The sequence below is a fragment of the Leptodactylus fuscus genome, chromosome 1 (assembly GCF_031893055.1).
Source record: "Leptodactylus fuscus isolate aLepFus1 chromosome 1, aLepFus1.hap2, whole genome shotgun sequence".
Classification (NCBI taxonomy): Eukaryota; Metazoa; Chordata; class Amphibia; order Anura; family Leptodactylidae; genus Leptodactylus; species Leptodactylus fuscus.
In genome coordinates, this window is record NC_134265.1 from 144,114,016 (window position 1) to 144,128,306 (window position 14,291).

General features: G+C 42.8%; 1 protein-coding gene across 1 annotated transcript in view; it reads left to right on the forward strand.

The window, feature by feature from the left end:
- The window catches only part of GOLM1 (golgi membrane protein 1), a 55,626-nt gene that overhangs the window by 22,267 nt on the left and 19,068 nt on the right, over positions 1-14,291 (forward strand). The window contains exon 3 of the mRNA XM_075278049.1: positions 5,712-5,891. Coding sequence (XP_075134150.1) covers positions 5,712-5,891 — 180 coding nt within the window. The remainder of the gene's footprint in view (positions 1-5,711; positions 5,892-14,291) is intronic.

The following is a 14,291-nucleotide window of genomic DNA, read 5'->3' on the forward strand; positions in this document are numbered from 1 at the left end:
TCAGTAGTTACATGCATCACAACAAAACAGGACATTGCACATATAAAGGAATGTACTTCTCTTTGGATTTTGTGCAAAGGGCGGCTTCAACATAGTGTACTAAAGAATTAAAGAGGATCTTTTAACAATCTCTACCAACTCCAGTTTTTTTGCTTATTTTAGTAGGGCCTGCTCTACTGATTCCTGCACAGTTGTAATTTTTTAGCTAACACCCACTATTCCCAAGCAATAAATGCTGATATTATTGGTGCCTTATATACACTACTTAGTCAAGTGGACACTAGCAGGCAGGAGCAGTGAGCTCTGACACTGTTCACCTCTGCTTGGAGCTCTGACTCACACCCTTTTCTTGCTCTTGCCTGACACTGCCCAGTGACAGTACAGATCCTGGTAACAGTTGGGGCTAGAGAAAAAATTCCAAGTGTGCTGGAATCAGTGGAACAGCTGTGTATAATTTATTCTCAGTATAAAAACAACTGTTCTGTGAAGGCCTTAGTGGTTTATTAGAGAACAGTAGTGAACAAACAGCATCATAAAGATCAAGGAACTCGTCAGACAGGTCAGAGATAAAGTTGTGGAGAAGTTTAAAGCAGGGATAGGTTATATAAACATATCCCAAGCTTTGAGAATCCCAGGGAGCACTGTTCAATCCATCATCCAAAAATGGAAAAAGTATTCTACAACTGCAAACCTACCAAAACATGGCTGTCCACCTAAACTGACAGATCGAGCAAACAGAGCACTGGTCAGAAAAGCAGCCAAGATAACCAGTGTCACTCTGGAGGAGCTTCAGAAATCCACAGCTCAGGTGAGAGAATCTGTCCACACGCATTCCACAAATCTGGCCTGTATGGAAGAGTGGCAAGACGAAAACCATTGCTGAAAGAAAGACATAAGTGCAGTTTGCCACAAGCCATATAGAGGACACAGCAAACATTTGGAAGAGGGTGCTTTGGTCAGATGAGACTAAAGTGGATCTTTTTGGCCTAAATGCAAAGCGCCATTTGTGGCGGAAAAGTAACCCTTCTCATCACCCTGAACACACCACCCCCACTGTGAAAAATGGTGGTGGCAGCATCATAGCACGGGGAGGCTTTTCTTCAGCAGGGATATGGAAGCTGGTCAGAGTTGTTGGGAATATGAATGGAGCTAAATACAAGACAATCCTGGAAGAAAACCTATGTGAGGCTGCAAGGTTTGAGACTGGGAAGGAAATTCATCTTCCAGCAAGGCAATGACCCTAAGCATACAGCCAGAGCTACAGTGGAATGGTTTCGATCAAAGAATATTCATGTGTTAGAATAGCCTAGTCACAGTCCAGACATAAATCCCATTGAGCATCTGTGGCAAGACAGATGACAGCTGAGGCCCAGTAGCTATGGGGACCACTCTACAGCAGCGGGGCCACCATCATCTTTACAGACCCGGCATCCGCTGTAATAGCACAGCGGATGCTGGGATGAGTTCACTGGGACACCCTATCCTCGCAGCCCAGGGCCTGCACATTATCCCACTCCTGTCTCTGCAAGAAACAGGCAGCTGCAGGAGTCCGAGCCACCACCCCTCCTTCCTCGCCAAAACAACCCAACATTCGCACTATAAAAATGCACCCCCATTTTCCTCCCAAATGTGGGGGAAAAGTGAGTCTTGTAGTCCGAAAAATACAATAACTGTTTGAAGTGCTCCTCCCCATTGTAATTCTCTACATATTATGCAACCCTGTACTCTCCATACAAAAACCATTTAGTGTGAGACAGGAATAGCTCAATACAGGAGCAAGAGATAGTGAGAAAATGACAAACTGCCAGAAACTCAAAAGTTGTCCTAAAGCTTAGTTACGCTTTCATTAGATCAGTCCACAGAAAGCGTAATACACTACATAAGTAGTAAAATATATAAATATAAAACCTTAATCCTCCCTCATACTAAAATGATTTATAAATAAAAAATAAAATAAATAAATAAAAAGCCACCACTATTAAATGCTACAGTCAAAAAAGTGTTTATTTTACAGAAGTAGTAAAACTTAAATACAAATTTGCTATTGACTCAAAGAATGGCATAAGTTTTAACTACTTCAGTATCGGGCCAATTTGTGGTCCAGGACCAGACACATTTTAGGTTTATTTTGTATGTGCGGTTTTGAGGTCTAACATTTTTCTCGTATGTCTCAGTCAACTAATTTTTGCGTCTTTTTTTCGGGGACACATAGGGCTTTATTTTTATGTTATTTTTATTTTCAAATGTGTTAATTTTTTTTATATCCAGGAAAATATAAACAAAATAGGAGGGAAATTGTTTCTGGTTTTCAATTTATTTATTTTTTTTTAATAACACAAAGTGTCACTGAAAAACTTTATAATATAGTTTTTCCTCTCCGTTACGGTAATTTTTATTTTGTATGGTGTCATCGGGGGTGGGGCTATAACCTTTAATAAGTGTTTTATTAGCGTATTTATTTTATTTACATTTTTTTAAACTTTTTTATTATATTTATATTTTATTTTTTTTCCAGATTGTTGTCCCCAGCGCCGCACCTCCCATGAGGCGACCGCTTCAGGCGGCGCTATGCCAGGGCCCCAGGGAGGTCGGCATTTTTTGCTTACCTAAGCCAGTCCAGGACACACTGTCTGGACTGGCTTAGCACCGAGCGGTGGATTGGGGAGGCCGCTGGAGCAGCGCTGCTCCAGCAGCCTCCCCTCACGCTTAGGCAGGGAGCAGGTCCTCTCCGTGCCTGCGATCGCTGCTAAGCCCCGCCCCATTCATTTAGCCCCGCCCCCTCCTTCCAGGGGAGGGGGGGCGGCTTTCTGTCGTTCGCCTCGGGCGGCGAAAGGGGCAGGTTCACCCCTGGTTGTCCCCATAAGGTGATAAGAGACCTTTGGGGACATCTGATCACTTTCTTTTTGTACTTGAGGCTGATTTCTCCTATAACTGGGGCTAGTACATTTAGCCTCAGTTGCAGGAGAAATCCAGCCTCCTGCACACTGTATATACAGCTCACTGAGCTGATCTGGGTCCTGTAGGAGCATTGCATTAGTGATCAGACCCCCTGGGGTTCAAGACCCCTAGGGGGTCTAAAAAAAAAAAAAAAATGTTTTTTTAAAAGTAGTATAAAAAAAAAAATATGAAAGATTCATATCACCCCCCCTTTCCCTAGGACACATATAACAGTAGTTAAATACTGTGAAACACCTACACATTAGGTATCCTTGTGTCCAAAAACACTCACTCTACAAATCTATAAAAAAAAAAAATTTGATGTACAATAAATGCTGTAGATGGAAAAAAAAAAATATATCAAAAATGCCAAAACTACATTTTTTTCTGTTTTGCCTCTGATAAAAATTTTAATAAAAAAAAAAAAAATCAAAGCAATACCAATTCCTCAAAATGGTAGAACTGAGAAGTAAACCCAGCCCTGCAAAAAAAAAAAAAAAAAAAAAAAAAAAAAAAAGATGCCCTATACATCCCCGTACTCGGAAGTATAAAAAAAGTTATGAGTGTCAAAAAATTTGACAGCTTTGGATTTTTGTTAAGGAGTTAAAATGTAAATAAAACCATATAAATTTGGTATCTCCAGAATTGTACCGAAACATAGAATACAGGTGACATGTCATTTTGGCTGCACAGTGAACGCCGTAAAAACGAATCCAGTAAGCTCCAAAACAATGCTTATAAAACACCTACTGCAATATACATATCCATCTTAACTTTGTTTCAATATACTCCTCTGTTATTGTTAAACCTAAGGGGCATATTTAACCTGTTCATGTGTAGATGTGAACCTAGCCTTAGACACTTTCTAACAGTTTCTGAGCCTCATCCAAAATGTGCACAGGGGCTTCTTTAAAGGGATCCTATCATTGGATACCCTTTTTTTCTGACTAACGCATAGGAATAGCCTTAAGAAAGGCTATACCGCCGTTCGGTAGAAATCCTGCTTTTCGTCTGTATGCAAATGAGTTCTCTCGCAGCACTGGGGGCGGTCCCTAATGCTGCGAGAGAAATCTCCAGCAACGCCTCCATCTTCTTCAGGAACGGCCTCTACCTGTAAATCTGCCAAATCTCCAGCGACGCCACCTTCTTCTGGAATGCCCTCTCCCTGTGTCTTCCTCTGTCCTGGTTTTCAATCTTTTAGGCATGCGCAGTCGAGACTGCCATCGGTCCTCGAGCAGAGCCAACTGCACATGCCCACAAGAAAATGGCCGCTTACACCAGCTTACTGTTTAAGCGGCCATTTTCTTATGGCCATGAGCATGTGCAGTTGGCTCTGCCCGAGGCCCGATGGCAGTCTCGACTGCGCATGCCTAAAAGATTGAAACCCAGGACGGAGGAAGACACGGAGAGGGCATTCCAGAACAAGGAGGCGTCGCTGGAGACTTCTCTCGCAGCATTGGGGAAGCCCGCAGTGCTGTTTGAGCGCTAGGGACTGCCCCCAGTGCTGCAAAAGAACTCATTTGCATATAGACAAAAACCAGGATTTGTACTAAACGGCGGTGCGGAGAAGACATGTAAAGGTAAGAAAAGAATAGCCTTTCTTAAGGCTATTCCTAAGTGATAGGCAGAAAAAAAAAAAGGGGTATCCAATGATAGGATCAATTTAAAAAGGGGCAGAGCTTAACATGCAACACTGTGCACTAAAAAAAAATGCATCAACATTTTGGAAAATGTGTCTGAATTTTGGATTTAAACCCAGTGCTACAAGGCAGCAGAGGAAACCACAACCTCTATTTACCTAAAACAGTTGTCTTACCTCAGGCATTTTATGGCAGATTCACAGGTTATGCTTTAAGGGCTTTGCTACATAGCCTTTGGTTCTGAAAATGAATATGCGAGTACGATAGACTGTTCTCCAGCATGGAGTCACAAACCTGGTCAATTCCATGACTTATATCCTGCGTATCCTGTTATAGTAGAGCCTGCAGAGGGGAACTATCTGTAGTTTGTATTTCTCTGAGCTGGTAGATTGAGACAAGTTACCATACACCGTAACTAGGGGCAAAATTTCTCCCTAACTTTGTATTAAGCTTTACCGGTTTCAGCTGACTTTTCAGGATAAGCCATTACTTGAGACGTAACACTTTGTCAATTTTATGATTTATATTTTGCAGTTTATAGCAGGTTCCTCTGTATACTACACAGTTTTTGTTCTTCTATTGAGGAATACAAACTGCACACCACAAATCCAGAAAAATGTGCTTTGTAACGGTCTCTTACTCAGCCTTAGTGCCATGCAGGACACACGGTATGTAAAAAAGAGGGATCAGAGATACAGGGGTCTCAGATGGACAAGTTTAGCAAGAGTTTTGGTAATATAACCAATATTTTGCGTTCTCAGCTGAGCATTGAGCTCTATGGACCCTGGCATCTGCCCTGGTTTGCCTGTTGCTGACACTGGCCCTGGTTAGGGACTAAAAAGAAAAAAAAAATCCTACTGGGCATAAATCAGTGGAGCAGTGACTATTAAAGCCTTCCTGCTCTGCATCATACTATTCTGTTACACCAGGGCTCAGCTACCGGGGCATTTATTTACATATAAAGATGTGCTAGTAACTTCTCTGGAGATATTAAAATCATTCCTGCGATAGGTTTGCTTTTCTTAATGAGTGAATATAAACACTGGCCACGGATTAAAATATTGTACATTGTGTTCTACTGTATGTTGCTAGAGCTTTACTTTTTGTTAATCTGGGTCTGTTTTTTAATCTTAGAGCCGAGTGATGGAATTGGAGAACAGGATTCGCCGGGCCGCAGCGGAGAGAGGAGCAGTTGAAATGAAAAAGAATGAATTTGAAGACATGTTGTCAAAGCAGAAAAAGCAAATTGATACTATTCAGTCTCTGCACAGCTCCCAGATGCAGAATATGCAGATGTTATGTAAAAGTGAAAAGGTAAGAAGGTTTGCTCTTTTCTTAGCTATACTCCTCTCCCCATGTACACTCAAAATATGTGAACCACAGTCATATGTTCTCTCTCAGCATTTGCTTTACTGACTATAGTTCTGATTTCTAATTGTACATAGAGTAATGTAGGCATTTGTAGTATAGTTTTTCATCCTAATAATGTCTGTGTTTTGCTGAAGGCTGCTTATCCGATTACTCCCATTTAAGTAGACTCCCAGTGCATGCATGCTTTTACCCTCCATTAAAATTTCTCATCACTCTGGTCAGAACTTTATTTTATATCCCATAAATAGGCTTTTTCTACAATCAGTGTTGAAGGCTAAGGCCCCACGTAGCGGGTGCTGCAAAAAAAACAAAAACAAAAAACACTGTGGGAAAAACTGTGGTGACTATGCATCGTGGTTTTTCACAGAAAGTCCGCAGAGGTTTTCTCTGTGGATTTTCGCTTCCATTGTACTTATAGGGGAACCGCCGGCAAGTATAATTGACATGCTGCGACTCCTGAAACAGCAAGGATTTTGAAAATTACAGCGTGCCCGCTGCACATATTTTTCTGCAGTGTATAGATAGGATTCGCTAGAAAACATCTCTCTCCCACTCCCGTGCTACACAGGAGGAGTCAAGGGGTGCGATTCTGAGCGCCAATAGCATATCCTGCACCAAAACTAACAGCACTTACTTGGAAACAGTGGGGAGTAGGGAAATTCCAATTGTACTAAAATCAGTGGAGTGATGTCTATTAAATGATGGGGAGTTGGTGTAAGATCCTATTTAAGATAGGGTTATATTGCTCACTGGTATGGATTACTTAGGGGGCGTTCACACTACCGTCAGTGTCTGACAGGTAGTGTCCGCTCCTAGTGTCCGTTCAAAATCTGGCACGGACATTAGGAGCGGACACTAACTGTGTCCGTGACACTTGTCATTCATTTAAATGGCGATCGGGTGCGTTCTTTTGCACTCCGTGCCTGTCCTTCACTGTCCGCGTGTAAAGATGTCTGACTTTTCAAGCTGACAGAAAAACCCGACATGTAGGTTTTTTTCTGTCCGCTTGAAAAGTCAGACATCTTTACAAGCGGATAGTGAAGGAAGGGCACGGAGTGCAAAAGAACGCACCCGATCGCCATTTAAATGAATGACAAGTGTCACGGACACAGTTAGTGTCCGCTCCTAATGTCCGTGCCAGATTTTGAACGGACACTAGGAGCGGACACTACCTGTCGGACACTGACTGTAGTGTGAACGAACGCCCCCTTAGATGCAGTATGTGATTTAGTGGTGATCAACCTGTCACATTATGGATTTCCTCTTTGGTTGGCCATTTGTTCCAAGTGATTGGAGGTGTATTACAGCCAATGATTTGCGCAGACGTGTGGCACTAGAGCTCCCGCACAATTATCCTGTGAGCTCCAGTTTTAACCACCCGAACCAGGCATTCTGACCATCAGTGTGCAGCAGTGGTTCCTGGTCTTCTGAGAGATTCCAATTATGACTCTGGTGCACGTCTGAAGATGGTGCAAAGGGGAAAGGGCAGGGGGATATTGCTGGAAGTGGAAGCAGCAAAGAGTCTGCAAGTGATATGCTCGCACTTTGAGAGCTTCCATGTCTGAGTAGAGAGGGGGTGGCAACTGCTGAGAGAATGTTTCCGCTACAAGCTTCAGGTACACTGTTCTGGCGGAGGACATGAGAGGCTGGCCAAAAGTGGGGGTAGCCAAGCTGTGAGAGGAGTGGAGGAACCTACTTTAGTGGATGTACTAACTGTCATTATACTTAACTCTTTTGTGCCGTGTGTGTATGGGAAGGGGGGGGGGGTTCTTAAAGGAGGTGAAGGAGGCCTTTTTTTTTTTTGCTCAGAAATGACTTGCATGCAGTTGTTGATTGCATCACAGTAATACAGGTGCGGCAGTTCCTACTAGTAAATAATCAGACAGTAGCAGTTCATGTAGGCAAAAGATCTGGTAAACCATCTACACTGGAATAATATCCACCTCGTGGGAGCCCTGAGAAACTGGAGGGCACTAAGCCACATGATTACTTTGAGAACTGGAAAGGAAGTTCTGACCCCCCTCCTATGCAGTGGAACAAGCACATAGTGTCTTCTAGACCCATTTGGTCTACTTGATAACTTCTTCCTATTCCAGCAGGACTGTCAGGTTACTTACTGTTTTGATGTAATTCAATGTTCAAAAGTCATGGTTACTATGATGGTTATGAGAGAAGTATCGGAGTATATCCCCTACGCTATCCCTTGATTCCTTATAACTGGAGATGTTATATCTGGCAGGAACATAGAGGGTGCTACTTCAATGGGTTGTACTGCTGCTAATTGGATAGGAGTTACGGAGTTACTTAAGATGCAGGTGCCCGTGGAAAATGCACGGAGGCAGCAGTATAGCTAGCAGTTACCCTGACCCTCTTCAGAGGGGGGCTTTATTGCATTTTCTGGTTGGTGTGGGAATGGTGGAGGGGTGCACAGCTCGTTCTTGAGGTTTGTGCATTTATGTAATTGATCAGATTGATGGGGGAATGGTTTAGATGTCTCTTGGACTGTCAAGGGTACAAAGGAGGAGAAATAGAGGTGGGTAGATGGCAGGGCCGGTTTTAGACAAAATGGACCCTGGGCAAAATTAAAAATGGGGCCCCAAATGATGAAATATTGTACATGCAACAGTCGCATTCCATTAATTCGATCTGAAACAAGGCATATGCCCTTCCCTATACACTAAAAAATATTTATATACATACAGAGTTATCAAATAGGACCACTATACCAAGTCTAAATACTGTCACATCAGCCACTGACCACTATACCAAGTCTAAATACTGTCACATTACCCACTGACCGCTATAACCAGGACTAAATACTGTCACGTTAGCCACTTACTACCAGATTCCCCTCTGACCTAATCATACAATCCACAAATAGCTGCTTTTACTGTATAATGTTCCCCTCACAGCACCAAACATTTCACAACTATCAGAGTTTCCTCCATTCCCCATATGAAGAACACAACCAGCTCCCTTTTGTTTGCAGATGCCCCCTCATAATGCCAACCAGCACTTAACCTCTTCCTGCCCTGCACTGTATTGGAACGCTGCAGTAAGCAGTTTGTTCCTAGGAGTCATGTACTCTTCACTTGTGAGAGCCAGCACCTTCCAATGACATACATTGCACCTCTGCAGATTGGACAGCAGTCCTGGACAGCAAGAAAACTGATGCAGGTGAAAAGTATTTAAAGAGAAACTGTCATGTCCTCAGAGATGTGCATTATTATATACTGCTAGTCAGCTCTCACCATGGTGGAGATATTGGTGCAGTTAGTTTTGGCATTGCTATCTCTCCACTGTCAGAAAGGTGGGCCTTCCAGCCTAGTGTCATCGCTGAGCTGTTAAAAACACCCCTCTAACAGTACAAGGCTATGGAAGAGTACAGCCAGGAGGGCGTTTCTCATAGCACAGAAATGACACTGAGCTATAAGACCCGCTCTTCTGACAGTGGAGAGAGATTGGTGCTGAAATTAATAGCACCGATATCTTCAGCACCAGGTTTATCTCCGGCATACTGTGAAAGCTGGCAGTGCAATGAATTCAGTGCACTGTCTTTCTAGTGGTGTGTAATATGTGGTATGTAATACCACCCATCTCTGAGACAGACACAGGAGTGGCTACAATAGGAATAGGAAATGTATAGAAATCTATTGTTATCTTTTGCTCAATCCACTCCTGTCTTTGGCTCAGAAAACCACAGCAAAATCTGAAGAAAAAAAAAAAAAGTTTTCAGCAATTTTGGAGCCTTAGGCTGAATCCCACATTGCAGAAAAAAAAATGACAAGTTTTAAAGAACCAGCAAAGTGAATGAAATTGATTCACTTTACCTCCATCCACATATTGAAGGAAAAAAGAGTGGAAGATGCTGCAAATTCATAAATGCGAGCACTTAAACCATGGCAGGGTAATTCTAGCTTTGTAATCGCAAGCATTTCCACATGTATTTAATACAGGGAGAAAGTGACCAGAAAAATGCATCAAAAGCTCAATCAAAAAAAAAAAAAAAACCTGTGGGGGAAAAAACCCCAAAAGCAATTGTGCATCTGGGTCAAACTCAGGAACAAGATTATTCCACAAATCAATTTAACAGTACAGCACCATGATATAAAGCTTAACATTTACTATAGCAATACAAAAGGTGCCCATATAAACTCCTCCTAAAACAGATTCAGTTAGAAGCTAAATTTCATAAATTCTTTAAATTGACAAACATGCTCAATCACATGGCGAAATCTCAAACATAATGCATGCAAGAAGAGTCATGATTGCAGCAAATGTCATACTCCGCAATGTCAGTCCAAAACCAAAAACTGCTCAATTGCCAGAGTCTGATTACACATACCAAACTGTAAAAACAGTGTGACTGTCAGGAAAAATAAATGGGTCAATCTCACCAATTTTACATACATATAGCAGTCCTTCTTGTCCCAGCAGGTAGGAGCAGATGATGTCAACTGTCCAGGGCTTTATCTTGTGCTTACTAAGCCAATATCCCTCACCCCCAAGGCTCCTGTCCTTACAAGGACAGTCCACAACTCACCCTTGTACCACTATCTTACCCTACATGTTGAATCATTGGTGGACAAAGACTCATCAGGGGATTTTTAGTACATATATCTAGTATAGCATCTAGTCTCAGACCACTTCCATTTTGTTAAATTAATGTTTTTAGACTAGTATCCTGCCACTAACAGTCTGCATGTCTCCTGCACACGGCATCTGTATAACACATGGAGTTTAAATGGACTGACAAAGAACCACATCCGGTGTCAGGGGGTCAGTTACCTGGCAGCTGATGCAGGGAACATTGAGCACATGGCTAATGGCGCTGAGTAGGGAGCAGTTACCACCCTACTTCCTGTATCCTCCCACCTCATACCAAATTCCTGGTGTAAGCACATCATTAGAAGCAGGTGTGGCCACCTACGACACCTCCATCTTCCAATAGGATGGGCTCCAGGTTCTAGAGCTCTGCCCACATCTCCACTGCCCCTAATATCAGGAGTGGCTTGAGAGGAGCACATGGAGACACAGCCTGGACGATGTATGTAGGTTACAAGCAGACTTGGACTAGGTAGAAATAATCTGCATGTACCCCATGTCCTAGGGCTGTGGTGGTAAACCTATGGAACGCATTCCAGGGGGGGCCTATGAGAGCCCTCTCTGTGGGCATGTGTGCTGTAGCCCTGTGAACAGGCCTGGAATTGGCCTCCACACAGTACAATCTATTCCACAATGGCCTCCACACAGTACAATCTGCTAACTCTACTACTGGTATGTGGAGGCCACTATTGAATCAGATTGTACAGTGTGGGATCCACTGTGGTTTGTATCACTGAAAGCCCCATTTCCATAATCGTATTTTACAGGTCCACAACTGTCTGCAATTGTGGAAAGTTACGGACACATTAATTTCAATGGGGGTGTGCAAAAGTCCTGTGGTTTTTTTGTTTGTTTGTTTGTTTTTTTTGTTGTTGTCTGGTGTTTCAGATGGCAAAAAAATAGCACGTCTTTATACAGACCACATTTGTGAAGCCACAGATACGGCCCAGCAAACATGGCTGCGGTTGTAAGTGGTGTTTTTATTTGTGGTTTTCTTTTAAGACAAAAGATGTTAATGTATGACAGGAAGACAGGTAAGTATGATGGGGTGGGGAGGAGGTTGAGAGACTGAGTTAGGTAGGTACAGCTACTAGTCTGCAGACTAGCTATGGATACGGGGGGGGGAGTGAGAGGGGGATCTGAGTGAACAACAATGCATCATGGTAGTTGTAGGCTAAGACAGCATGAAGATACCCATGTAAGCAAATGCAGACGATGCCAGGAGCTACCAGAGAAACTCAGAAATCACTTAAAATACTACTAAAGGTATTTAGGTGCACTTATTAATCCATTAAAAACACTAACAGACTTTGTTAAAAAAAAAAAAAAAAAAAAAAACACCCTTCCGGAATACCCATAGAGTAGCCTGGAAGCGGTTGCCTTGTTTTACCAATACGTCCTTGCAGTTTTCACCAGAAATGGGGAGCCGACTGTACCTACAGCAGGAGCTCCCCTAGAGAAGGCAGGGAAGGTTTATTGTGTTCACAACTATGGGCACTGCCATGATGTGGCTTCCCTGTGACCCTGGTGGTCACATGATCCGCCGGGATTGGAGCCTATTAAGAGCTGCTGGGTCCTACAGGACCCAGATCATCTCTATAGTAACATGTAGGAGGTTGTATTCCTCCTACAACTGGTGCTAAATGCACTAGTCCCAGGTACAGGGGAAATCGACCTCCCCCAACCAAAAAAAGTGATCAGATGTCCCTAAAGGTCTATTATAACCTTATGGGAACAAAATGTTGAAAATTTGTTTTTAAATAAATAAGTAAAAAAAAAATACATAAAATAAAATGCCCTTATTACAGGTACTAGCTTCACCCCCAATGACACCATACAAAATAAAAATTACCATAACTGAGTGTAAAAACTATTGTAAAAAGTTTTTTAGTAGTACTTTATGCTATTAAAGGGATTCTACCACTAAATCAGGTTTTTTTGTGCGTTAGACTTCGGAATAGCCTTTAGAAAGGCTATTCGTCTCTTACCTTTAGACGTGGTCTCCGCGGCGCCGTTCCTTAGAAATACCGGTTTTAACCGGTATGCAAATGAGTTCTCTCGAAGCAATGGGGGCGGGCCCGAGCACTCAAACGGCGATGGGGGCGTCCCCACTGCTGCCAGAGACCTCTTTCCAGCGACGCCTCCATCTTCAACAGCAACCGCCTCTTCTTCCGGTTGGGGTCACACTTTTGGGTTGCAGTTTGGGCACGCTGTCTCTAAAAGTTTTGCCATTACTGTCCTGGAGGGGGGCTGGGAGAGTCTATGGTAGAGAAGGACCTGGGTGTACTTGTAGATCATAGATTAAATTACAATATGCAATGTCAATCCTCGGCTGCTAAGTCCAAGCAGGATATTGTCATGTATTAAATGGGGTATGGACTCTGAGCATAGAGATGTAATATTACCACTTTATAAATCATTGGTTCGGCCCCATCTGGAGTATATAGTTCAGTTCTGGGCACCAATTCATAGAAAGAATGTCCTAGAGTTCAACAGAGGGCCACAAAACTGATAGGGGGCACGGAAGACCTCAGTTATGAGGAGATATGAAATAAGTTAAATCTGTTTAGTCTTAAGAAGTGGGGAGGGGAGATATGATAAACCTATAAACAATATATAGATGGCCCATACAAGAAATATGGGGAAAAGCTGTTTCATTCAAAATCCCTCAAAAGTCAAGGGGACACTCCTTCCGTCTGGAGAAGAAGAGCTCAAGAATAGCTTACCCCAGGTCACCGAAGCAAAATGTGACAGAGTTAAAAAGATTACATGCCTTTTTAGTGCAAAATGGAAATATGTCTCTTTTCAACCGTAAGAACTACCGTATGTAACTATGCCACCCTATTGCAGTTTTGGAGAAACGGATTATGCTGCTGTATGTTCCTCTTCTTTTAATTGGCGACCTAAATGCAGTGGTGGATGCCACAGATTCTGCAGTAGAAATGGGAATGCCCAGGGAACCTTTAAAGGGCTATTCTGGCTACACCAAGTTGCCCCCTATCCACAGGTTTGAGGGTAACTTGCTTATCGGTGGGTGTCCCACTTCTGGGACACCCACTGTTCACGAAGACCAACGTGTTTTGCACCCCAGTTATGACCAGGGCGGCCGGTCATACAATCCATGCTGCTCCACTGTGTGGGTCCCAGAGGTGGGGCACCCCTGATCAGAAAGTTACCCCCAGTCCTTTGGATAGAGGGTAACCTGCTGTAACCATAATACCGCTTTATCTCCGTTTGGGAAGTTGTTAGAGGAGGTGGGACTACAAGATTTTGTCAGTACGTTTGCGTGTTATCCACCTATAGGACTCTATTGCGGGTTGATGGCATACTGGGCTCAGACTGAGTCCTAACATTAGGAATATTATACAGTATATACACTGAGGGCTATCTCAGACCATTCCCCTGTGATAATTTACTTTAAAATTTAAGGAGAAACATCCTTAATTGTAGACAGTTTTTCAATAAATATCAAGGTTGGCCAGCAACTTTGTCAGTTTTTAATTTTGGTGCACTGTGTATTTGTGTTTGGCACTTTTGGTCCATGCAATGCTATAAAAATTTTTCTCTGGGTATATTTATCTGGGAAATTAAGAAGGTTAAATATAAGACAAGTGAACTGTGTAATGGCTGGGTAATATAGGTCATTACCTAGAGTGGAGAATGAAGCTCCAGCAGAAGCGCCCCTAAAACCCTTTTCACCTAATCTGCATAAGTGTGAAATGCTGATTTACATGAAAA